The sequence below is a fragment of the Lissotriton helveticus genome, chromosome 11, assembly GCF_964261635.1.
Source record: "Lissotriton helveticus chromosome 11, aLisHel1.1, whole genome shotgun sequence".
Taxonomy (NCBI): domain Eukaryota; kingdom Metazoa; phylum Chordata; class Amphibia; order Caudata; family Salamandridae; genus Lissotriton; species Lissotriton helveticus.
Genome location: NC_136072.1, coordinates 789,431,983 through 789,459,540, shown reverse-complemented (window position 1 = coordinate 789,459,540; position 27,558 = coordinate 789,431,983). Strand labels below are relative to the sequence as shown.

General features: G+C 48.4%; 1 protein-coding gene across 2 annotated transcripts in view; it reads right to left on the bottom strand.

The window, feature by feature from the left end:
• Positions 1-27,558, bottom strand: part of ELMOD3 (ELMO domain containing 3) — a 213,786-nt gene that overhangs the window by 82,971 nt on the left and 103,257 nt on the right. For both annotated transcript variants that reach the window (XM_078666748.1, XM_078666747.1), the window contains 3 exons: positions 25,996-26,087; positions 25,571-25,694; positions 20,793-20,915 (listed from right to left, as the gene is read on the bottom strand). In XM_078666748.1, the coding sequence (XP_078522874.1) occupies positions 20,793-20,915; positions 25,571-25,694; positions 25,996-26,087 (339 nt within the window). The remainder of the gene's footprint in view (positions 1-20,792; positions 20,916-25,570; positions 25,695-25,995; positions 26,088-27,558) is intronic.

The window sequence follows — 27,558 nt, the reverse complement described above, 5'->3', positions numbered from 1 at the left end:
CAGGCAAATTTATAGTTCGAATAAAGTAATCGATAAGGAAGCTATAGGAAAATTTCTGGAAGGGCTGAATATTCCCACTCTTACCGAGGAGGCTGTTGAAAATATAGCCGTCCCCTTTTCGAAAGAGGAAATGGTTGAGGTGGTTAAAAGCCCCCCAAACTGAAAGGTATGTGGCCCAGATGGCTTCCCGGCCAAATTTTGTAAATTCGTTCCTGAAGGCACTAGTGGATTATCTATTAGTGGTTGCCTAGCGCCTTGATGCCCTTGGGCTTAGTTCGCGCTTTAAAAATCTTCCTTCCTTCATTCATTCATGAGGATGGCCCTGTACCTACCTCATTTAAGATGGGAAACATGGTTAGTTTTTTTTTTTTTTTTATAGGATGGCGATGATCCAAATTCTTAATGGCCCGATCGTATTGTTAAATTCAGACCATGAGATCATAATGAAGTTATTAGAAAACAGATTTAATTCCATAGATGTGAAATTAATACACCAGGACCAGAATAGTTTTATAGCTGGACAACAGATACGAACAAATACACACTATTTAGCTGAGAAGCTGGATTATCTATCAGTCAATAATACTCATGCCGCAGTTTTCAAATTGGATGCAGATAAGGCCTTCAACCTCAGGCCTAGGTTATTCTTTGTAGCTGTTAGTTGGACAAATTACTTCCAGATATAGTCTCCTGTGTAAATGATTACCTGAAGAGATATCTGGGCATTAGATATTCTTCAAAGATTGACGATTTGTACAATCTTAATTTTGTTCCGTTGCTTTTAAAAGTTAAAGCTATGTTTGCACGGAGGAGCTCGCTTCCTTTGACTATTCTTGGGAGGGTAGCCCTGATTAAAATGGCGGTTCTCCCACAGTTTTGCTTCTTCTTTTCTGCTATACCATGTGTATTCACTACATCAGTTTTTAACAAAGTGGAATCTCTTTTTGCATCTTTTATCTGGCAAACGAAAAAAACTGCTATGTTAGCACTTGGCACTTTGTATGACAGGCTGGAGGAAGGTGGTTTAGCACTCCCCAACTTGAGGGAGTACTATTTTGCACAATACATATCAAGATTTAATGTGAAACTGAGATCAGGTGGAATTTTTAAGAACAATCTTATTTGACTGTCTTTATTGAATATGATACTTGAGACGTGCTAAAACTAACAAATTCACCTAACAAAGTTCGTTATATATAATCTTGAGGTGGCTTTTTAGTAAATACAGGAATCTTTATAGGAGAGATGCTATTCCCCACATTAATGCAGCTGGGGATTCAGGGGCCAAGATGGCTCCTAGCATCATCCGTAACTGGAACAGAATGGGGGTTAGTAAGGTAGCGGATTTCATGATTTCAGAAAAGTGGAAGAGTTTGTCTGAAATCCAAGAATTCGTTCAAGGTAATTTTCTGCTCTAATACAATTCTGGCCAGTAAATTTAGTAATCTGGAGATTGGATAGATATGGAGTAGCCAAAAACTCGTAGCAGAGTTAGTGGAAGCCCCTGATCTTAAAATGGGAGAAGAATGGAAAAGACTGCTCATGTCTAGGCGGGGTGTCGATCTGTGTTTAAAGGGAATTAATAAATGGGAGAAGTATTAAGGGCTCAAATTAACTAAGAAGTTGTGAGCTCAAATTAATATATTGAATTTTAAGGTAATAAGGGGAACCAATTGGCGGAGAATTACATTCTCTACGAATAATCTGCAATTTTTTGCCCAAATTAACCTTACATGGTCAAGTCCCTGTTATAGATGTAGTTCGGGGGATGCTGTAAACTGGTCCCACGTAATTGGGACGCGAGCTGCGATCCAAGAATTCTGGAAAAACATATTGGGGTTCTTAAAAAAAGTTTGGCAGATACATTTAGCGCCCAGTACGGGGCGGATGATTTTGGGTTATGATCCTCCCGCTCGATTAGCTCCCTGCTACATGTTGCAATGGCAGTGGCTAGATCTTTACTGCTTAAAAGGAACACAATGCGGCTGATTCCATGTGTGCGGGGTGAGTGGCGAAGATGAAGCAAGTAAGAGACAGAGTGGGTATGCTCTTCGTTGTGAGTGGTTAGGAACTTTGATAAAATTTGGGGGCAGTTTATGGTAGAAATCCCAGGGTAGGATAAAGAGGTAGATTGTCCTTTTTGATATATTATTTTTCTTAACTCGTTTTCTACATCAATGAAATGCGCAATTTTAAGATTGACCTTTGTCTCGATGTATTTTAATTGCTACAAAATTTGTTCTGCACATGTATGTTAGTGCTGGTGTTTAGTACGAGTAAAATTATTCTGTGCTTTTTATTTTTTTCGCTATGATTGAGCTAAATAAATAAATAAATAAGTAATTGCAGAGTACATGGGTAAAGCATCCAAAACCTAGAGGCAAGGCAAGAGCTCCAGAGGCATTGGTATGACCAAAAGGCTGCAATGGGGCAGAGGGTATGTATTTTGGAGCCTGTGGCACCAAGTGCTTTCCATGACAAGTGAAGTGGTCCCTACCCTATCCTTAAAATGAAAGGAGAGGTCACCTATCTGGTAGACCTATACACTAGCAGGAGCCCTCACAGGGTCATCCATGTTGAGCGCCTGGAGCCTTTCTATGGCAGGGATGATGTGACTATGCTCATAGTCACTGATGTGGATCAGGAAGCAGAGAGGGAACCTCTCCAGACCTCTTCGCCTGCAGCCCAAAAGATGGGTCAGTAGATGGAGTTGTCTTCTCACGCACCCTCTATGTCCAACAGCAAGCTGACTGCAGACAAGTCCTGGAGCAATATGCTGAGCTCTTCTCACTAACCATTGGTCAGGCTACCTAGAAAATACACCTGTCAAAAAACAAAATATATAGAGATTCTGATCAAGTTAGGGAGAGCAGAATAATGAAGTCAGCAAGATGATGGAATTGGGAGTCATTGAGTCCTCTGAGAGCCTCTTGATATTTGATATTTATGTGCATTTGTAAAGCGCAGACGTTCGCTCCCAAGGGAGCATCACGGCGCTAAGCAAGCTGTGAACAGATAACTGAAAGAAGTGGAGTGTGATAAAGGAGTGGAGCTAAATAGCAGCCAAGACAGAGGAGTCTGGTTGCTGGTAGACCCATGTCTTGAGAAGTTTTCTAAAATTGTTCTCATTTTCTGTACATCTAAGGTTGACAGGTAGGTTGTTCCAGGCCTTGGCTGCCAGAACAGTGAAGGATTTCCCACCTTTGGTCTTGAATTTGAATCTGGGGATTCGGACCAGATTTGTCCCGGAGGATCTCAGGCAGCGCGGGGGATTATAGCGCGTGAAACGATTTGCAAAATAGCGGGGCCCTGTATTTTGCATAGTTTTAAAAACTGTGAGGAGCAGTTTAAAAAGGATTCTTTTGTGCAGCGGCATCCAGTGCAGCGAATTAAGTGCTGCCGACGCTGATGACCTTCTGGGGAGTTGTAAAACCAGTCTGGCTGCAGCATGTTGGATGCACTGCAGCTTTCTGAGAGTAGATTTTTTCACTCCGGCCATAAGACCATTGCAGTAGTCGAGTCGAGAAAGTATGAGAGCTACCGCGACTGACTTTCTGGCTGCAATTGGGAGAAAATCAAAGAATTTCTTTAGGGATTTTATTTGTCCAAAGCAGCGACCGGCAGTAATCTTGACGTGGTCATCGAAGGAGAGAGATGAATTGAATTGCACGCCTAGGTTCCGGGCTGATGATACAGCCCTTGGAGGGGCCTCTGATCCTGAGGGCCACCAGTCTTTCGGACAAAAAGACAGATTTTTACCCAGAGGGATGATTTCTGTCTTAGCACTGTTGCATCCAAGATGGTTAGTATTTAGCCACTTAAAAACATCCGAGAGACAGTTTTTGAACCGGAGATCTGCGTCAGTCCGCTGTTTGTCAATAGTGACGACCAATTGGGTGTCGTCAGCGTAAGACGTGACTAGAATCCCATGTGATTCTATCACAGCTAGGAGGGGTGCCATGTAGATGTTAAAAAATAGGGGGCTTAATATGGACCCCTGGGGCACTCCAGATGTGATGAGTTTTTCGCAGGAAAGGTGAGGACCGAGGGACACGGTCTGGGACCTATTAGATAGGAATGATGAAATCCAGGCCAAGGCTGTGTCTGTCACGCCAATCTCGCGCATTCTGTTGATTAAGATGACATGCGAGATAGTGTCGAACGCTGCTGTAAGATCCAGCAGGATGAGGACAGCTTGCTTGTCCTCATCCTGCAGGAATTTGATGGAGTCAGCGAGTTCGATCAAAGCTGTTTCGGTGGAGTGACCGGAGCGAAAACCTGATTGTTGGGGGTGCAGGATGTTATGGGCTTCTGCGAAAGTTTTAAGCTCCTCATGTACTAAGTGCTCCGTGAGTTTGCCGAGGATAGGAAGTAAGGAGATGGGGCGCATGTTAGTCAAATCTGTTGGAGACTTGTTCTGCTTTTTCAACAGGGGTTTTACGGTGGCCTTCTTCCAGTCAGCCGGTACAAGTCCGGATTCAAGAGATTCATTAATGATGGCATTAATGTAGGGGTTAACTGTCTCAATCAGGTGATGTAGAATGATGGGAGGGCAGGAGTCAGTAGGCGCTCCTGATTTACAGGCCCAAATTGCCTTACTAGTTTGTTGCAGGGAGACCGATTTGAAACTGGAGAGAGGAGGGTAGTTGACTGTTACCTCTAAGGGGGTTGTCGAAGGAGGAGGGAAATCTTTCTGGATGTTGACAATTTTGTCAACAAAGAAATCTGCAATTTGATTGCATAGGCTCTCTGAGGGGGGTATTTTGATGGGAAGGGCTTTCGGATGGGTAAATGACTTAACTATAGTAAAGATAGTTTTTTGGTTTTGGTGTGCTTCCGTTACGAGCTTAGTGTAATATTCCTTTTTTGCTGTTTTTATGTCAGAGAGATATAATTTCCTCTGTTGTACATAGCGTGATCTGGAGACCGTGTCATAAGTTTGTCTCCAGTATCTTTCTAGTCTCCGGCATAAAAGGTGACTATCTGCTAGGGTCTGAGTGAACCAGGGGGCATTGGGTTTTTTCTTCTTAGGACCCTTTTCGTGATGGTTTTTGGGCACGGTATTAGCCAGTCCAGATGTGTAAGTCCCAAAACCTCATTCCAAGGGTGGAAAACCAGAGCTGAGGTTTAGTGTAGACTATAGGGGCCTCTCTTAGGAATGGTTAGTCTCATTCTCTTTCATTAGGGGGGGGGGGGGGGGGGGGTAGGGAGTTAGGAACGTGTCCCTTTTTGAAATGGTCACCCCAACATTTTGTCTAGTTTCTGAAGCAGTTTTGACAGAAGTGCACTGGGTTCCCGCTATACAAGTCCCCAGTGCCAGATCTCTTTTCCTAAAAGTATACCATGGTTCCCCCCCAATACATTTAGCACCCCCTGTAAGTCCCTAGTAAATGGTACGACTGGTATCTAGGAGAAGGACGCTAAGAAGGGTTCCCTGAAGAAACAGTGCCTGCTCCGGCCAGAGGTGTTGTCACCTGCTCCAAGCAGGATGACTAAGTGATCAACATATCAAGACAGGAGGCTTCAAAGGCTTCAGCCACCTTTGATATGCAACCAAAGACTTCCCCAGACAGGGGAAATGCCACCCTCTGCCAGGGCCCATTTGGCACTAGGACCGGCATGAAAATTAGCTAGTCCAGAGACGTGTTCCTCCCTCAGGCTAGTTCTAGCCATTAGGTGGACTACCTGATGTGAATATGAATTTTAGAATTCCATCATCTTAGCTTTGGCGGAATTAGGCTCTCTAGGTCATGGTTTCATGGTTATGCCCACTTCCCATAGGAAGTGGCCATATAGAGGGTGTCGTCACTGTAAAGGTAAGTAGCCCATGGGCTACTACCTGTCACTCCCCTTAACACCCCTAAATTAAATATTTCGGTGGCACCCCTGACACAAGGAACTCGGATTCGACGGATCTGGAAGAAAAATCCAAAGAAGAGCAGCGAGAAAAGTGAGAACTGAAGACTTGCTGTGGACTTTATGCACCAAACCCTTTCTGCCTGCACCAGTCTCAACAATCGTGCACAGCGACTCGTCTTGCAGCTGAAGATCTTCCAAGAACCCCAGGAGATAGACAGCCCTTCCTAAATTGCCAGCAATCTTCCTTGGAGTAGAGGACCTACTCCCCTGTAGTCCGCATGCACCAAAGAAGCAAAGTCTGGTTCACCGAGTTGCCAGTCCCCGGCCAGCCTGACACAGCAGCCCTTCAGGAAAAGGTACCTGTGCTCCTGAATGTCAGAGCTGTCCCGCCTCAGTGTGAGAGGACACCAGAACCAACCGGAGCCACAGGGGACTGTCGTGTAGTTCCTACTAATTAGTAGCATCTGCGTATTTGGTTTGCCAACCTAATCTAGGGGCTTGATTCCTTGACGGATGCCAGACACCCCTGCAGAATATATTGGCCTATAGGCCACCTAGCTCACAGTGCCACCGTAAGCCCCCTAACCTTGAGGAAATGGTTTCTGGCAATCACTGTATAAGACATAAACATGACAACCCTGAACCCTCAGGGATCGTGGAACTAGATTGGAATCTTTCGCTAAGTCACTCATGCTCACTTGTTCTTAGAGAAATATACAGAATACACAGTGGGACCTTTTCAACATATTTATTGAACACAAATTATCCTTGTATAGAAAACATGTGCTGCAATAATCAGTAGATAGAGGCAGATGAAAGTGATTACTAGCACCAAAAGCGTAAATAGTAGATCTAGTTCTACCACAGTGCAAAAACAGTGTTTATATGCAGGCATATAACAAGGTAGTAATCTGGTGAACTCCTATTATGCAGAACCCTACTCTTACTGTACCAAGATTGTGTGTAGGTGTAAAGCCAAGCATCCCCCCAGGGGCTAGCCAACCCCATTTTCTGGTGAGAGAGAATGTAGTAGCCCGTCTTAATCACAACGGAGATGTCAGATCGCTGTGTGGTGAAATCTCAGCATGTAGGGACCCGCAGAGACAGTTGACGTGTTTCAACTAATCTATTGGGATGCTCATTATTTATAAAAGAAAGCAGCCTTGCAAGGTCTGTGTAGATTAGCGATGGCATGGATATGTAGATAGCTCTGTTGCCCCATGGATGAAGATAGGACGGCATTTGTACATAGTGCGTAAAGAGGCCTAGTACAGGATGTTCAAGACATCGTGATAATGTTGTTCAAAGCTGGATTTGTAAACAAAGTAGTTTCAGAGAAACTAATCCAACATTGTCGTACATGCGAATATGTGCAAAGGTTCACAGCTGAAATGTTATTGTGAGGACAATATTAGAGAGATAAGCTTCTTCGCTAACCCACGAATATAACAGGACGAATACCAGGGGTACCGCACCTCTTGCAGCAAACAGAGCTTGTGTGAGTCCAATAAGGATTCCCACTGTACCGAGACCAAGCAGTCATCGAGGGACACCAGCACCGCTGAGCCCGCCTCCAGAGTGGCCCAGCTGTCCTGATTTTGCAACCTCACCTGGCGAAACCGACAATCGCAAGGCCCTAGGACGTATAAAGCCCAGCTGACAATTCCACTCTGCAACTGAGCACCCCAGCCCGGGTACCGAAGAACCAGCTGTGCCCTCTAATCCCCAGCACCCATGTGACCCAGCCCCCCCCCATTCAGTTTCCTGACTTGTCCCCAAAACCCCAGCCCGGGTACCGAAGAACCAGCTGTGCCCTCTAATCCCCAGCACCAATGTGACCCAGCCCCCCCCCCCCCATTCAGAGTTTCCTGACTTGTCCCTAAGTCCCCCTCTGCAGCTCATTTCCAGGTAGCCCCCTTCTTTCCACTGGCGTTATGCACACAGCTACAAACCTAACCCTCCCTTCTGCACTTGGACACCCCAAATGAGGTAACAGGTAACTGCTGGTGGTACTTTGGACCGTGGCCCCCTATTACCCTAAGTCTGAAAGGTGACCCACAGAAACAGACTGTAATGAATATGCTACTTACCAGTATGCATCTGTTCTTGGCATGTAGGGCTGCTGACATTCATATCTGTAGCATAGATCGCCGCCTAGTGTTGGGTCCGGATGATTGCACATTGTTGTCCTGGAAGAGTCTTCGAAGTATCACGAGATAGGTGGCTCCTCCCCTGGACTACAGTGCGCATGGGCATCGACTCCATCCCCAGATTGTTTTTAGCCATTGTGGCAAAGATGGAGTGTAAGAGTGTAAGCGATGGCCATGCTAAGAGCAAATGTAAATAGTCTGCAGCCGCTACAGGCGCCGGGGAGGAGGGCGGGCGATATGAATGTCAGCAGCCCTACATGCCAAGAACAGATGCATACTGGTAAGTAGCATATTCAGTTCGAGGCATGTGGGCTGCTGAATTCATATCTGTAGCATAGAATATATAGCAGTCCCTCCATTAACGGCGGCCGCCTGTGCCAGCTGCAGAAGTTTGAAAAAGTGTTTTAAGAACAGCCTGCCCTACAGCTGCCTGCTGCTTGGAGTGCACATCTACACAGTAATGTTTAGTAAATGTGTGTGGTGTAGACCATGTGGCTGCTCTACAAATATCTTCCAAAGGGATATTACCAAGGAAAGCCATAGAGGCCCCCAACTTCCGGGTGGAGTGGGCTCTTGGAGGGACCGTTAAAGTGCGCTTAGCCTTGTGATAGCAAATCTGAATGCACTTAACGATCCACCTGGCTATACCTGCTTTGGAAATGGGGTTGCCTTTGTGCTGGGCTGAGAAGGCAACAAAGAGTTGTTGTGTTTTCCTAAAGTGTTTGGTCCTATCGATGTAGTACTTAAGGGCTCGTTTGACATCAAGAGTGTGGAGCATTCTTTCGGCAACTGTTTCTGGAATCTGAAAGAATGCGGGCAGTTCAATGGTCTGATTGACATGGAACTGCGAAACCACTTTAGGAAGAAATTTAGGGTTAGTGCGCAGCACCACCCTGTTGGAGTGAATTTGAATGAATGGCTCTTGTACAGTGAGCGCCTGTAGCTCACTAACACGTCGCAGAGACGTAATGGCAATGAGAAAAGCCACTTTCCATGTCAAGAACTGAATCTCACATGAATGTAGAGGCTCAAAAGGTGGGCCCATCAACCTGGTGAGGACCACATTGAGGTTCCATACAGGAGCTGGCGGGGTCCTGGGAGGGATGACCCGCTTCAGGCCTTCCAGGAAGGCTTTAATGGCAGGCACTCTGAAAAGGGAGAGATGCTGCCTGTTCTGGAGATAAGCCGCTATGGAGGATAAGTGTATCCTGATGGAAGCGTATGCGAGATTGCATCTGTAAAGATGTAACAAATAGCAGATGATTTTGGGAGTGGATGCATCTAGCGGGTTGATGTTGTGTTTTGCACAGTAAATGACAAACCCCTTCCATTTTGCTGCATAGCAAGCTCTGGTAGTGGGCTTCCTCGCCTCCCGTATGATATCCATGCATTCAGGGGGCAGGTTAAGGTAGCCAAACTCTAAGACTTCAGGAGCCAGATCGCCAGGTTGAGCTGTTGCGGATCTGGATGCTGAATGTCGCCACGGCTCTGCGTCAAAAGCCTGGGCGTGAGGTGTAGCCTTTGATGCGGTACCACGGAGAGTTCTAGAAACGTGGTGTACCATGGCTTGCGTGCCCACGTCGGAGCAACTAGGATGAGTGTCATCGAGTGTTGCTTTAGCTTTCTTGCCACCAGCGGTATGAGAGGTGCTGGGGGAAAAGCGTACGCAAATCTGCCTGACCAGTTCATCCATATCGCATTGCCTTGCGACTGTGGGTGAGGGAACCTGGCGGCAAAGCTTTGGCATTTTGCGTTTTCCCTTGTGGCGAACAGGTCTATCTGTGGATGACCCCACTGCTGGAAGTACGGGCGGAGTACTGATGGATGTATCTCCCACTCGTGCATTTGGTGGCTGTACCTGCTGAGCAGGTCCGCCATTTGATTCTCTGTGCCCGGGAGGTGTTCTGCCATGAGGAAGATGTTCCTCTGAATGGCCCACTTCCACATGCTCTGAGCCAGATGAGACAACTGTGGAGAGTGTGTACCTCCCTGCTTCTGGATGTAGTACATGGCTGTCATGTTGTCCGTCCGGATCATCACGACCTTGCTGCACAGATGTACTTTGAATGCTTTCAGTGCCGTGAAGATTGCCATCAGTTCTAGGTAGTTGATGTGCATCTTCTTTTGCTGTATTGTCCATAGTCCCTGCACTGTGTAGTGGAGCACGTGAGCTCCCCATCCCTGGAGAGACGCGTCCGCCGTCAGGATGATCTGTGGGACAGGCTCTTGGAACGGTCGGCCCTTGCAAAGGTTGTGTGGATTCCACCAATGTAGAGAGTTGTATGCCCGACCGGTGATCAACACTAGGTCTTTCAACTGCCCCTGAGCCTGATTCCACTGATGCGCTAAGCATTCCTGGAGCGGACGCATATGTAACCTCGCGTGCGGGACTATGAAAATGCAGGAGGCCATCATGCCTATCAACTGCATGAACACTCTCGCAGGAAGAGAGTGTTGCGGTCTGAACTGGTGGATTAGCGACTGGATGTTGTTGATCCGCGCTAAAGTTGGCTGAGCCGTGGCTGCCAGAGTATTGATTGTTGCACCCAGATATTGCCGCACATGGGCCAGCTGAAGGTGCGACTTTGGATAGTTTAGGGAGAAGCCCAGACCGTGAAGAAGGTGAATGGTGTGGGACATGTCGGCGGCACACTGCTGGGCCGACTTTGCCTGCACCAGCCAGTCGTCCAGATAAGGGTAGACATGGATGTGTTGCCTCCTGAGGTGCACAGCCACTGTCGCCAGACATTTGGTGAACACCCTGGGGGCCGTGGTCACTCCGAAAGGAAGGACCTTGAATTGATAATGCCTATTTTGAATGGTGAACCTGAGGTATTTTTTGTGTGATGGATGGAGTGGAATGTGGAAGTAAGCATCCTTGAGGTCCAAGGTTGCGAGGAAGTCCCCCTGAGTGAGTAACAGAAGAACCTGCTGCAGCGTAAGCATGTGGAAGTGTTCCGAGAGAATGTATTGGTTCAGGGGCCGGAGGTCGAGAATAGGCCTTTTTCGGGATTAAGAAGTACAGGGAGTACACTCCTGTGCCCTCTTCCTCCACCGGCACGAGCTCTATAGCACCTTTTTGCAGCATGACAAGAACTTCCTGCTGCAATAAGTGCAAATGCTCTGCGGACATAGGACGGTGTTTTGGTGGTATGTTGGGTGGAGTGGATGTGAGCTCCAAACAATAACCGTACTGGATAAGTTTCCTGACCCACCTGTCTGTGGTGATGGATTTCCAGACTGGCAGGAACTGCTGGAGTCTCCCCCCGACAGGTGTGGAATGGTCGGGGGGCAGTGACAGGGCGTCACTGTTTGTTGGAGGCAGAGGAACGGGAGTTGTTGTTGCCCCTGCCCTTGGTGTTGTTGCCACGATAACCTCCTCTATTTTGCTTGGGGTAAGAGGATTGCGCCCCACCTTTATTGAATTGTGTTTGCTGGGACATTTGGCCTCTGGAAACACCCCTATTGCCTGAGCGACGAAAAGTGCTCCCCCGAAACTGTTGGGATTGGAGAGCGCCCATGGACTTCGCAGTCTCGGTATCCTTTTTTATTTTTTCCAAGGTTGTATCCACCTCTGGACCAAATAATCTGTCAGGGTTAACTGGCTGGTTGAGGATGGTAGTTTGGATCTCAGGCTTAAATCCGGAGATTCTGAGCCATGCTTGACGCCTTAACATCACACTGGTGTTTATTGCCCTGGCCGCAGTGTCCGCCACGTCCAGTGCACACTTAATTGAAGCGTTGGAGATGAGCTTCCCTTCCTGGATAAGCATCTCCGCAGCCTCCTTATATTGGTCGGGGAGATGTTGCAACAGGGTCTCTAGTGTGTCGTAGTGTGCCCTGTCGTACCGAGCCAAGAGTGCCTACGTGTTAGAGATACGCCAGATATTGGCCGCTTGAGCTGCTACTCTCTTCCCCGATGCCTCTAGCACTTTGGACTCTTTGTCTGGGGGAGGAGCTTCACCAGTGGTCTGCGAATTCGCCCTTTTGCGGGCATTAGAAACGACCAAGGAGTCCAATGGCAACTGGCCTTTGATGTAGGTGGGGTCGCCAGGTGCCGGTCGGTATTTTTTTTCAATTCTAGGGTTGACCACCCCTTGCCCGTGTGGGCCCTTTGAAGATGTCCGCAGCATGTTTGAGGACCCCTTTTAGCATGTGGAGGGTTTTTACAGTCTTTTCAGCTGTTGAAAAAGTGTCAAAGAGGAAGTCCACCTCCACAGGGTCAGCATGCAGTTCAACGTCGTGGTTTTTTGCCGCCCTTTCAGTTAAGGCATTGAATGCCGCAGAATCCTCAGTGGGAGAGGTCTTGACATTGTATATCTGAGGATCAAGGGCGGGTTGCTGATCCCCCTGGTCCCCTGTGTCCACCCATGCGTCCTGTTGTTCATCAGGATCTGTGTGGGCCGGGAAGCTGTATTCCTCGTCCTGATCCCCAGCATCCTCGGCATCCGAATAAGCTGGTGAGGGTGTGGCAACCCTTTGAGTCCGAGGAGTCAGTGGTTCGACCAAGACCGGTGAATCTGATGCAGGCTTTTTGCGCTTTAGAGGAATGGTGTATGACTCCAAAGGCGTTGTCGCAGTAATTTTCCGCTTGTAAAGCGTAAGCTTCCCAGTGTCGGCATCGATGAAACGTTCCGACTGGTCCTCCATTAATGGTGGTCGATGAATCAAGCCCCCAGCCGGGAGAGTGGCCTTGGACCCCGCAGCACTCAGCAAGGTCGCTTCGGGTGCCGCCCGTGGTGCGAATGCCTTCGGTGCCACCTTCGGCGGCAACGTGAAGAGGAGTGGCGTCGATGACTTGGAGGCGGGGACCGACTGCTTCGGTGCGGAAGGTGTTTTGGGGTCCTCCGCCAAAGCCTTGTCCCTGATACGCTTCAGGGAGTCCGGGACCTGCTTCGTGAAGAAAGCGGACGGCTTCGTCGACACGACAGAAGATCTTGGTCCACCCACGTGTGAAGAGTCGAGCGTCGATGCCTTGGGCTGTTCGGTCCTAGGCTTGATTGTGTCGGCGGCCTGGGCAACCGCCTTTGGGGCACCAGGCTTCGGCTCGATGCCCTTGCTGGTCTTCGGCTCGACGCCTCTTGCGGCCCTTGGCTCTACGCCTTTGCTTGGCTCCGGCTCGACGCCCGTCTTGGACTTCGGCTCGACGCCCTTGCTTGACTGTGTCTCGACGGCCTTTTTGGACTTATGCTCGACGCCCTTGGTCTGCTTTGGCTGGACGGATTTTACAGACTTCGCCGGGTCAACAGGCTTTTTCGGCCTGGGCTGTTCCGACACCTCGGAGGACGAGGCTGTGGACGGTGGAGCAGGTGGTTTCGGTTTCGAAAGCGATTGAACCACTTTAGGTAGTGTGGACACCGAAGGTTTCACTTTCGGTTTCGTTTTCGGTAATGGCGGCTCCGTCTAAGTGTCCGTAGCCGGGCCGGGAGGCGGGGCCGGGGATTTTGATAGAAGGTCTTGGGTAAGGCCAATAGGCGATCCCTCGACCTGAGCCTTCGTAAGAGTTCGAACGGGGCATAGCTCTTCCTCTGAGCTATCTTCCATGGCCTCATAGCCCTCATCACCGTCTCCTACCTCGTCGACGACTTCTTCTACGGGTAGGCCTTCGACATCCACTTGATAGTCGTAGTCGATTTCTTCTGCTGGAGGTGAAATCTGCAGTTGAACGTCGTGTTCGTCTGCTTCCTCGCTGTCGAAGATGTCCACCGGTGCTGGTGCCGACTGCCGGGCCTCCATGCGCGCCACGCGCCGAAGCAGAATCGTTTTCTTCGAACGAAACCGTTAACAAGCCAGACAGTTGGCTTCATCGTGGTCCGGCGACAGGCACTTGTTGCACACCGGGTGGACGTCAATGTGTGGGTACTTCGATCCACACACGGGACACTTCTTGAACGGGCTCCGTTCCATGTCGCGTCGTCAAGGGTCTTGCTGCGCCGACTGGGCCTCGATCACCAAAGAGCCACGCGACTCCCTGGATGTCAAACTCGGGATGTGAGTCCGAACAGAACCGGGCACCGAACGCAAACAATACCGACGATAGGAGAAAAAGGCCTTTTGGCCTAGAGAATATTGTCGATTCCGAACTGGAGAGAACGAAAGTACATCCGAACCCAATGGCGGAAAAAAACAATCTGGGGATGGAGTCGATGCCCATGCGCACTGTAGTCCAGGGGAGGAGCCACCTAACTCGTGATACTTCGAAGACTCTTCCAGGACAACAATGTGCAATCATCCGGACCCAACACTAGGCGGCGATCTAGGCTACAGATATGAATTCAGCAGCCCACATGCCTCGAACATAACTGTATGCAAAATATGCCTTTTCTCCTAAAGGGAGCACTGCTCCGTAAAGACGCATTGAAGTGAAGTGTTTACTTACCTGCAAAAAACAATATTTAAAAAAGTACTTACTTGATAACTAAGCTCTTGGTATCACACTTTATATAAAATATGACATTTTCCAAAATTGGCCCCGGATTTATTCTTGAGTGTGTGTCACATTTATTGCCTCTGTGAGTACAACAAATGCTAAGTACTATCCTCTGATAAGCATGACCTGCTTGCTCATACTACCACAAAAGACAGCATTTAGTATAATACATTTTTCCTCTGTAAACCAATAAAGGTTGCCTGGAATCATTACACAGTGTACTTCATTTTAGTTCACTATATAAAGAGCTGGCTTTATTTATTTATTTATATGTTTCTATAGCGCTGGAATCGACTCCAACCGGAGTATCTCTGCGCTGTGATACCAAATAGAGTCTAAATAAATATGCAGATGAGGGGAAAGGTCTAGATTTTATCAATGAACAGCAGAGTTTTCAGTTGCTTCCTGAATTTTAAATGGTCTGTGCAGAGCCTGAGGGCCAGAGGCAGTTTGTTCCACAGTGTGGGTCCTGCAACAGATAGAGCTTTCCCTCCATGTCTGGTTTTTTTTGCACGAGGTACTGCCAACAGAAAATTCTCACTAGATCTCAACGATCTGGAGGGAGTGTAGGGGGTAAATTTCTGCTCCAGGTATATAGGGCCATTTCCGTTTAAGCATTTATGGATAATGCAACATATCTTAAACTTGGCTCTTTGTCGGATGCTCAACCAGTGTAGTTTCTGTAATAGAGGTTTTGATGCTGTTCTAGGGGGAGCATTTAGGACAAGGCGAGCTGCCGTATTCTGGACCACCTGGAGCCTATCCAGAACTCCTTCATTAGCAGAAAGGAGCAGTCCGTTACAGTAGTCAATACGACTCAATATAAGGGCTTGCACCAAAGTTTTTCTGAAGGAATCCGGTAGCAGAGGAAATATTCTGCGCATCATGCTGATGATGTGGAAGTATGAGCCAGCTAACTACTAGGAGAATGGGGCAAAGCCCAGAAGTGGGAGGCGCCATCTTCTCTCGAGCTCTTAAAAGAGCAAGAACGTTACCTGCATTTTTCAAATTAATGAACTTGCCTCACGGAAGGTACTGTGAGGAAAGAGTAAGAGAGAACCCTTAGATTGTCTTTAGTCGGGCATGAAAGAGTCGCATTTATGGAATCTGGAAGCGGCATGATCTGACAGATTACAAATGCAACCAAGGCATCTTGTTAGCACTTCTGTTTCCCTGATGAGGAGGGTTGTATCAACATTTTTAAGCCACCGTTTCTTCAAAATAAAAGGTGTTAAATAAACCAAGTCACAGTCAATAAGTAAAAAACACTGATTCCAAAAGTACGAGTTACTTACCGTCGGTAACGATGTATCTGGTAGAGACGATTCTAGCCGCAGATTCCTTAATGTAGAATTATCCCCAGGCATGAGACAGGATCCGGAATTTTTTTTGCCACAGCATCCCTGCGCGCCGGGGGGATGACATCACGCGACTCCGCCCTGGCGTTGTCCGCGTACGTGATGTCAGCGAGGTCACATAAGTCCCACCCCGGCACGCCTACGACAGTTTTCTTCTGAGAAATTTTCCGCGGAGCCATCAGACAAAACTGAGAATATAGGAACAATGTGCGAGAGAGCAGAAAAATTAGAAAAAGGAATGGTGAGGAACAACACCATAAGGAGTAGTGCCAGACACTGCAGCACCCAAAGGCAGGGAAAGAAGAAAGAACAGAGCACTGCCCTGAACAGCAACCCTGCCAGTACGGCGATAGCCCCCCCGGAGACAAGGAATATATGAAAAAACGTCATGATAACATGCAGCAGGCCTCCAACCCCACCTAATAACAATGAAGGGGAACCAGTCCGGGACAAACAAGGCACGAAAAGACTCCAAGACAGCGCCATCACAGAATGTGACAGCCCCATAATAAGGAACAGGGGCAGAGGCCAGGCCAAAAGACCCCAACCTAGAAGATAGCAAAGGGAGCCAGAACCCCTAGTAATGAAAGGGGAAGGGGGGGGGGGAGTAGAAGGTAGGCACCAACTACAGCACAAGGGCACAGAAGTACCTATAAACCTATCCTCCAATGTGCCAAAAAGGGAAGAAAGGAACAAGTAAACAGGACGAACAACCTGTCAGAAAGAGCGACAGAATGTACTCACTGAAGACATAGCCACCCACAGGGAGGGAAATGCAGAAGACCAAGCCAAAGGTCCTCGCAGAACGGGGAGGAAGGGCGGGCCGTGAAGGAAAATGCGGCTAGAATCGTCTCTACCAGATACATCGTTACCGAAGGTAAGTAACTCGTACATCTGATAGAGACTACTAGCCGCAGATTCCTTAACGTAGAATAGATACCCTAGCCATACCCAAGGGGAAGGAGGGTCTGCAAGAGGACCACACCAGCCTGGACATAATAGAGGGTCCCACAGGGGACGAGGCCCACGGATAAAAGAGCCCTGTCCCCCCAGGCAAGGGAAAACCCTGCATCTAGAAGACCACCAACCCCAGAGGGGATGCGGGAAGACAAGGAGAGGCAGCCCGCCGTCCATCAGCAGGAGAAACAGGGGCAAGGCGAAAGGAGGCCAGAGCGCCCCACACCCATTCAAGATATCAAGAACCTCCCCCAGTAGCCCCAAGGCCCAAAAAAGGAAGAGGAGCACCTAGGAAAAAGAGCAACCTAGAGACTCCAAGGAAAAGAGGTAGAGCAAAGGCAAGCCCCCCCCCCCCCCCCCCACCGGGAACACGCCCAGTGAAGAGGGCAACTAAGCCTTACACAGCCAGAAGGCAACAGGCCAGACAGAACGGCACCTTCAACAATGAGGCAGGCAGAAGCAGAAAGGGTAGCCCAAGGACACCCAGAGAGAACCGCCCAGCATCCCGCAGGGACAGACTGCACCGAAGAGGGGCAAGGAACTCAAGAACTAGCTCAACCCCTAGGGAAGAGAGGCAGAACTGAAGGCAGGGCCCACTGGAAGAAACGGACAAGGCAAGGAGGACTGTCTAAAAGTGCCAGAAGGCACAATGGTGCATTTAAACAGTAGGTCGGCACCGGCATGCATGGCCAGACGCAGACAACACCACAGAACGGTGTACTCAGGGCAAGCCAGGCGCCAGCCGAAGACAGAGACCAGGAAGGCCAAGAAGGGCCCGGATAAATCCCCAAGGGAGGAGTCCACACACACGGCCCAAAAAGAAGAGGAACTAGGCAGAGCCATGACGCAAGGCCGCAGACAGCAGGCCAGACCAGGCCAACAACGCAGTGACCCCGGAGAAAGACAGCCCGGGGAGCAACTCAAGCCAATCCAAAACTATCAGCAAGAGGATTGCACCTGGAACATACCGTAATGCCACGGAGAGCAGAGGTCCGAAAGGAGACCACACCTCCCCAGCACAAGACAGAGCTATATAATAGCTACCATTCCCCCACAGACATAGGAACCCTCTTAGGAAAAAACATTCCGCAGCAGAGGACAACAGAAAGACCTGCGGAGAACCCGCAGACGGCTTGCCAATCAGTCAATAAGAATAACAGAAGGCCTAGTCTCAGGGCCAACACGGCGTAGCAAAAGCCCCAAAAAAAAAAAAATATTCAAAAAGGGCCAGCCAGCAGCCAACAACACCACAGTCTGAGAAAAAAGACTCGAATGCACAGTAATTACACAGATCACACAACTGGGGCGACCCACACCAACGGAAGAACACCTCCCGAAAAACCACATCAACTCACAGGTCACTGAGGGGGAGAAGGAGGAGGAGGCCGAAGCCCCGCCAAGAACCTCTGAACGGCAGAGTCCGCAAGGGTGTGGAACAAAAGCCTGCCATTGAAGGGAAGGTCCACCAGCCGTTCTCGAATGTTCTCTGGGATCACACTGTCCCGAAGGCAGGCATGTCGACGAAGTGCGATCGAAGAAGCCATGGCATGACCAAGCACCTCCGAGATGTCCAGAGCGGAGCGAAGAATAAACGCCGCCAGCTCCCGGCCAGCCAACACATGGTGCCGCAAATCAACACAGGCACCCTCCAGAGAAGCGGCAGACATAAGGGACTCCGCCGAGTCCCACAAGCAAGAAGTGGCCCTAGCCAAAACACACAGAGTGTTAAGAGCCCGCAGAGCCACACTGGTGAAGGCAAACACATTACACCCCCAGGAGTCAAGCCAGCAGGCCTTCCGCGACGGGGGAGACAACAGTGGTGGCAGAGAGGGGAAGGCATTCTGCAAAAGAGGGTCCCTAGTAGAAGGGTGGAGGGAAAGACACACAGGATCCTGCTGCGCCGGATGGTGGCGGTGCAGAAGGTGTTGGGGCACTGGGTCCCCCGTGGTGGGGCGGAGAAGAATGGAGCGAACCCTCGAAGGGAAGCAGCAGCTCCCTACCACCAGAACCCTGATGGAGGACCTCCAGAGGATAATCCGTGGGGAAATGGGCAGCTGGATCACCCATGCGCAAGATTCCCACAGCCGTGGAAACAGCACGAGCAAAGGCAGCACCTGCCTCCGTAGGGCCCCACAGTGGAGATAGCAGCTCCTTAGTAGGAGACGGCTGCAAGCTAAAGCGGCCGTCCCCCAAGGCAACCGGAGGAAGGAAGGGCCAGGTCCGGAAAGGAGGAAGAGGGACCAAGGAGTGGGGGACCTGCGGCGCCTCGGGCGAAGACCGTGGCTGCGTTGACGGCGAGAAGCCGTCCTTAGATGACGTCGGAGAAAAAAGCCACGACCCAGCAGCCCGTCTCCGGCGAGGAGGAAACAAGCAAGCGCCGAACCTCTGGAGAAGAGGAGGCTTCCGAAGATGAGTCAACGACAAGACGTCGGCCTGGCGCCGTAGAGTCCACAATCTGAGGCAGGACATCGTCGTCCGGCGCTAGGGGATATGCTAGACCGGCCTCCGCCACAGCGCACGGCGCAGGAGACCGGGGCGGCGAAGGAACGGCACCGGAAAGGCGTCGACCCGACCTCAGACGAAGCAGACGCCTGCGTGGAGAGGCGAGAGGGACCTGGGGAGGGGCGAGGGGTCCCCCGCCAGCCTCGGCCCATGACGGGACAAGAAGGGCCCTTCGCCAGCCCCTGTGGCGCCGCCAGGACCAGCAGCCGCCGGCGCCTAAGAGGTGTCACCTTGGCCTTGGACGAGGCCACCGCCTGTCCCGAGAGCCAGTCCCGGGGATGTGACCGGAGCCCCTGCAACCTCCCGCGACACCACAGGGACTCCTGCAGGAGTTTGCGGCGAAGCAGAGGCGCTGTGGTCCGAAGGAAGGACCCCCGAAGGCCGCACCCCAATGGCACCACATCCTCCGAACCTGGATCCGAGCCAGTCGGCGCTGGGGACGGAGCCACAGGTGACGCCGCAGATGGCCCGCACACGGCAAGGGATCGATCCGCAGACGTCCCAGATGGGGAAGAAGGAGGAGGAGGAGGAGGAGAAGCCAGCGAGGCCTGCAAGGCCGCCGCATATATGTCTCCATCTGGGCTCTAGACGCCCCCACACCGGGAAAAGGTGGATAGGGGGACGACACGCGGGCCGCACCACCCGCGGAGAGCCCGCGCCCCCAACAGGCCGGGAACGAGCCCTCGGGGACAAACTGCGAACTTACCGACAGGTGAGCTACGGTTTTGCGGCCTGGGAGAAGGACGATGTCGAAGACGGAGGCGGAGGAGGCAATTCCTGAAACCCTCCGCAGGGGCCGGGTGTGGTGAGGACGCCTACCTGGACATGCAGGCTTAAAGAGGTTTCATCCGGCGTTCCCGCTGGAACTTCGGTTTTATATGCTGGCACGCCTCACAATCAGTGGAGTTGTGGTGTTCTCCCAAACACCACATGCAGATGGGGTGAGGATCCGTCGCCGACATCTGGCGCGCACAAGACGAGCACATCTTAAAGCCCGAAGGCATTCGCACTGTTCTCACACACAGGCAACAAGCGAAAGGGAAAGGCCCGAAACAGGCCAGGTGCACGATCCAGATCCGCGTTGCACGCGGAAAAGGAAAAAACTGACGTAGGTGCGTCAGGGTGAGACTTATGTGACCTTGCTGATGTCACGTACGCGGACAACGCCAGGGCGGAGTCGCGTGATGCTGTTACCCCGGCGCGCTGGGATGCTGTGAAAAAAAAATCCGGATCCAGTCTCACGCCTGGGGATAATTCTACGTTAAGGAGTCTGCGGCTAGTATTCTCTATCAGATATGAAAAAGCACCACTACCAGGTGTGCTTCTGGAATGAAAAGATAATGCATTTGGTGAGTTTCAGGACGTGTCTGGTTTACACCAAGTATTATTTTCACACACAAGACAGAGGGACCATTATTCCAGATCACCCCAATGGGAGTGGATAGTCTACAAACCTGTAACTGCAGAAGAGCCAATCAGTGCAGAAGTGTCAGTTTTATACAAAATTGACCAGCTGCAGAATATGGGACTACTCACCTTGAAAACCGAGGTGCTCCCAGTGGGCTCCAAAGCGGGGACAGTCAAATCTTGAACCGGTTAGCTTCTTGTACACTGTCTGCAAAACTCGCATGTGCACCTTCTGACTTGTGTCGAGAGCGCCTGCAAGGAGAAGTTTAGGCTTAGCAGAAGTGTTAAACCGTTCAAAAACACTCACAGGTTTCAGACTGCTTGAACGTCTAGAAAACATAACAAAAAATATTTCCTGCATTTTTTTTTTTGTAAAAGTTTTATTTTGGTATTTTGCTCAAGAGTGAAAGAAAAGGTAGAAAGTAAAGGGGAGAAAGAAGGAGATGAACCACATAACAGGCGACATAACGCCACATTTCCCACATAGGGGATGCCAGGAACCCGGCCATAGCGCCCCCCATACAAATAAGATATGTTGCCTCACATATCAATGTTCGTGGTCACTAAAGCAATGAGTGCGGCAAGTCCGTAACGAGTGTCCATCGGGCTCGAGAAGGCGTCCCCAAGGCAAGCTGGTGTCAAATAGGAGCGCCGCTCGGACACTCCCACATAGAAGCATGTCGCAACAAGAGTAACAACAACCCCCCAACGTCCCCCCAGTCCCCCCCCCCACCCACACCCTTCCCCTGGAGGTGGCGACCAACATCCACACATCACAACCACCCACACCGAATGGTTAAACTTGAAATAGGTGTAGTGCACGAAGTGCCGGGGGGCAAACTGCAGAAGGGAGACCCCGAGAGAGGAACCTCACCAAGGGACCCCAGGTAAATATGAAGTTCTTGAAGTTCCCCATAAATATATCAGACAATCTCTCCATACTCAAAAGGCGCCACAGCCGTGCATGCCACAATGAAATAGCCGGAGCAGATGGGCTCTTCCAGGCGGTCGCTAGCGTCAACTTGGCCGCCCCTAAACACAGCCATACCATGCGTTTATCAGCCCTCGTTTGATGTTCCAGTAAAGGATCCCTTAGCCCCAGCAGGACATACTCCATGGAATTCGGAATTGGATAGCCCAATACGTCTTTAATATGGGACAGAATCTCGGAGCAGTCCCACCAAATGTGGCGAAAGTCCCCTAAGCCACCACAGCCCCGCCAAATTTCCTGCATTTTACTAGCATTTGCTATGGTAGAACATTATATTTAAACTCTTATGGTAGTTAAAGATGATTGGAAGAGTTGTAGTAGGGCACGGTATACAACAAAATAAAGGAAAATACAAAAGTTAACTAACAGGGCACAATGATCACCACTCCTTACTCCGGTTAACGAAAAACAAAACAAAACACATTACTTGCAACACTCTAGAAAATAGCCAAATATTTCAACTGTAGAAGTCTGACATAAAATGCTGAAAAAACTACAGGTAACATGAAGACCTCACTACATACATCACACACACATATCTATGTTAGCACTGATTTGTCATGCTGAGGAGTATCACCAAGCTCACAATGGCATTTCCCACTGTGCCAAGCCATACAGCAACATCCCACAGAACAAAGGCCAGAAAAAACAGTAGTTGGCTAATATGGTACACCGCAACAACAAAGGACATTAACCTTTAAAAAAAAATTGGTTTATTTTTGTGCTTCTCAAAAATAGAAAAGACCGATGACTAGATACACTTTGCAATACAAACATCATTCCATTTGCAAAACCGTCATAAGCCAAGTAAGCAGTGATGTCAGGTCACAAATGGATCATCAGTTACAGGTCGGTGAAGACACCAACACAGAGTAAGAAAAAACATTACAACCATATAAAACATGAGGGCATCAGTAGGTGGCACTGTCCAGGAGACTGACCTTAATAGGACTGAATGAGGGCGGGAGTGGGGGCTTAACATTGGTGGAAGCATGAGTGTGCTATAATACTGTGCACCTCAGGTACGCGTCACTGCCAGTTGCTTGCGCACAGTGCATAAACTGATAAAGAGGGAGTTGTGCCCGCAGGCACACAGTCTGGTGTGCCTAAGCTGTTCGCAGGTGTTTATGGAACAGATTAATGAGGAACATGATTGGGAGCCTAGACTAGCATACTCAGTAAGTCTAAGATGTGGGACGTGCCCCCTCCGAATAGGATTTGTGACACACCCTCTACAGGGAGTAAGGTATTATCTCTAGGAAAGCCCTCAAATATGGAGGTCAGCTCATCCCAGTCCAGTGATAATAGAGGTTTCTGAAATCCTCTGGCTTCCTCGTGCCCCGAGCCGTACTGTGGGACTGATTCCAGAAAAGAACTAAGCTGCACCATTTAGTCGCAAATGGAGGGGCACTGCCCTTGCCGCAGTAGGAGATATAACAATGCATCACCAGGGCTGAGTCAAAAAAGCGGTTCAGGGATTATTTTTTGGGGGGGATTTGGAACGCTTAAATGTACCTTGGGGACACACCTCCCAAATGTCCAGATTGCCATGAACAGACAAGTGAGACAAATTCGCTTTTCCGCGGCCCAGACATGCATCAGTCCAGGGTATTCCCGAAACATATGACACAGATCTGCAAACGCAGACCCACATCTCTGGCAGGAGATATCTGCTACCCCCAAAATGTGTTGAGTTTTGCAGGGGATGAGTATGCTCCGTGTTAAATAAAAAACAAATGTGCCTGAATCTGGCATTCTTGGACCCAGTGGCAGGGGGGCTAATATATGGTCCTTTTCCGCATCTCTGAATGCATCCTCCAGCTCTACCTTCCACTTCTCTCTCAATAGAGTCAAATGAAATTTCATGTGTGTAGTAAGAGCTTTTGTCATCCACTTGATTAAGTGATGCCCGGATCCCATGGTATGTAGTGTTGGTAATACCTCGTGAGGTGATGGTATAGTTGCGTTACACTATAAGTTAGGAACTTACCCTGAGGGATCCCATATTATTCAGCAAGCTCCTCAAAGTTTAGCAGGAGGCCTTCTTGGGGGAGGTCCCCGGAGGACTCTATGTCAAAGGCATCTCACTGAGTCATGGCAGCAAGAGCAAGAGCCATGCCATTGCCGAGAATGGAGCAGGCTCAATAGCAAAATGACAGGTGCGTAGTGTAGTGCCCACGCTATCAGGCGCAACATTCGGCAATAGCACTGGTAGGTCACCCTGAGCAAGCGAGGAGAAGGACGAGCAGTGACTTCCCAGGCAAATATACTAGAATATCCTATTAAGGGCCCAGGCTACTGAGTTGTTGTGGTGCCCTCTAAACAGCTGCACAGCCACTGGAGCTGGGAGGCAGGGAAGTAATGCTCACAGTACGGTACTCCCAAACGGACCGCAGTTGTGGGAAGGCGAAGCGTAGCCATTGCTACCTGGCCTTGAGCAGTATTCTAACCTTTATCACCCAGAACAGTCTAGGGATCTTTAAAACCTGACAGTCCGGTACAGTGACAAGCTGACAAAATAATAAAGCCAGCGAAGAAGCATGAACAAGAGGCCCATCCCTGATGGGGGCAATGTACTCCAAAGACACATGGCTTCAAAAGGCTGATCCAGCAGCATCTTGTTTGTGTGCTATACCTAGGTCAGTGGTTATTAACCTCTTGACTTTTGTGGGCCCCCACTTAATCCTTACTGGAGCCGGGCACCTCCAGTGAATCATTATTGGAATATAGGGACCACTACCGAGTCCTTGCTGGAAGCCGGTGACCTTAGCCTAGGCATTTACAATGGTTTCAACCGCTAAACAATACACAAAAATTCAGAAACCCGCATTCAAAAAGAACACACAAATGATGAAATATTTTATTTAATTTAGAAACAAAAATGAAGAAAAAAAATCTTAAGTTTAATGGGAATGGTTGGAGCTTTTCTAAATTCAATTGATGCCACTCCTTGTCGGTGCAATATTCAGTAAGATTTTTTCATTCATATAGATATATAGATATATATATATATATATATATATACACACACACACACACACACACACACACACACACACACAAACACACTCTTTATCAATCTGTTGATTCTATTTAATTTTTTAAGCAGTCGCTGACCCCCTGAGTAGGCTTCATGGGTCTCCAGCGCACAGCTTAAGAACCACTGCCCTGGGGGGATGCCCCATGGCTCTTTAGTGCATCATAGATGGATGGAGAGTGGCTCTATCGCCAGTGCAAATAGTAGTTGTACTTTATAAAGAGGCAAAGAATATGCATAGTACAGGTAAGTTGAAATCTACATCTGGAGGAAAGACCCAGAGCAAATATAAGACCGCCACAGAACATGGTTTCTCAATTTTAAACGGTCTGACACCAATTTCTCATAACAAACAGAATTCTAAAAAATGCTGAGAACCTCTGACAAACTTTAATTACTAAACTGGTTTACAGTCAGGCCTGACCTTCTACGGGTCTTTCAGTTGGGTGGCAGGGTAGGGGTCAGTTCTGTTGCTGGGGACCTGCCGGCCATATTCCTACTTGTAATACCTCTAAATAAACAATGCGGAAACAAATGGTTATAAAGTGTGTTTGCAACTATTTGTTTTTTGCATGGTTTATTTATAAAGAAACACCTGGTAGCCAGTGTGGCTCTGGCTACGACTTATAACAGTTAAACTGGACACATCAGGCTACTTACTGCAGCCCTGTCCTGAGGCCCATGGGGTCCCAAACCTACACATTTTAGAAACCCTACCAAAGAGTAACCTTTCTTTGTCCTGCAATTGAACAATCCAAGAATAATATTCTCAGAGAAATCAAAGATACAGAAAAGAGACAGTGGGCCAGCACTATAGTTAAGACCTGGACCACGATCCTTGAGCTCAGTGAAGGTCTGCCACCTTGAACAGAGACTCACACTGGGCAATAGTAAGAGCCAAGTCCCGTTCTTCCTGTAGAACACGATGCAGACGCGGGGGTCCGAAGAGGAAGTGGGAGATGGCCGACAGCCCCGTCCTGCGCACAGTTGGCTGTATGTTTTTCTGTAAAGAGAGAGGTATGATAAAGATCAGTGAAACAAAAGAGAACACTCTACACCATACATTTCAGCTTATTAAATACCAACCATCTGTCAGCATGTCAAATGACTATTGGAACCAGAAACTAAAAATATAGATCGAAACTAAGGAAACATCACCTCCTCAGCAGTTTCAGCTGGTTTGCAGTTACACTGCATTTTTCATGCTGTAAATAAATAACCAGGCTAAATGCATATTACCAGAGATGGCTTGAGAATTATTTTGTGTCCAAAAGTCACAATACGTCACAAAATGCTACACCTACCCGGCACTCAGAGAGATCAGCAGTTTGAAAGTATTGAAGTGCCTCATTAAAAGAGATAAGTGGCGCAGGTCCCACAAGATCATCCAGGGTACCTATGCGGATAAAACGTGAAAACAAAAAGTTACTTAACTAGAATTAATCTTTGAAAAGGATTACTTGGCCAAGAAAAACTGCAATTACCAGGCTTCAATCTGGAGCAAAACTACTTGCATATTTTTCATTGATTAATTATAAATCCAACTAAAGATAAAAAAATAAATTTAAAGTCCTTAGAAGAAAGGTGTTTCTTGTTTTATATAGAGCCGGTGAGTCCCAAATTTCTGAGCACCAGCTAGGACCTCTCAGTTAATTTTTCAGCCTACGTATAACCCTTGGCTGCCACATTAGGGTCAGAAGTGTACCCATGAATTTTAGGAAGATAGTCTTGTTGGAGAACTGGTAACACAGGTAAATAAATGTGTCTTCTCCAGCAAAGAATTCCCTCGTCTTTAAAACTACACAGCAGTACGGTCAGGAAAGTAGGGGAAAATAGGAGAAGAGATTACATTAAAAAAGATTTGGAGAAGATTATTAAGTTTTGTGCCATACTGCATAAATGTAACTAAAGTTGGATTACACTACTCGTTCTTGTCCATTCCACTGGTAACTATTGCAGCTATTTAGTAGTGCCCACATTATTCTTTCCAAAAAACATTAAGATTTTGTAGTGCCCATTACGTCAACTAGTATTTACGATTTAGAGTCTGATGTTCTTTAAAGAACCAAGATAGTTTTAAGGACACAACTCTGCTTTCTCCCCAACATTGCACTGAATTTATCTTCATCAAATAATACATTTCCCAGTGCACATTTTTAAACCTATTGCCTAGTTTGAAAACACCTTGCACAGAGCCACAAGTGCAATCAGCATCAAGGGGACAAATCAAAATACTTTACGTTTTCCAGACATCTCCTACTCTTTAATGCCCCAAAAAACAAAGGGATTGCAGTTTCCAAATTGGTGATCTCAAAATAGATTGTGACTTAGGGTATGCTGTCAGATATTCAATGACTTTACAAACACACAATTAAAATTACTGGACACAGAAAGTTCCTGTGGAAGTAAATATAAGACGTCTGCAATGAAGTCAATCTACAAATTAAGTAGAAACACTCCTCAAGGTTGTTAACACCGCACTGATAAAAGAGCTGGTGGGAAAGCACATTTATGTGTTTAGGGATTTTGAAAAGGGTTGCATACTACTTTTTGCTGCCTACAGAAATGTCCTGCATCAACATATCAAAATCATGTCACAGAGGTCTTAGTTCTGGTGCCTAGGATGAGACGAGAATGCATTTTCCATTTCTCCTTTGGCAGAGAGATATACGTGATCAAAGCTACATTGCTTCAAAGAAAATTCTGCTATTTCTGGAGGCAGCTACAATCAGTGATCTTCTCTGTGCTTAATTCTTAAGAAGGGGGGCTTTAATTGTGTGCTTTTGCAAGGCACAGGATCTCGAGGAGCATACTATAAGGCAGTTCCATACATTTAAAATTATTGTGTGTGGCTCAATGATCTCAGT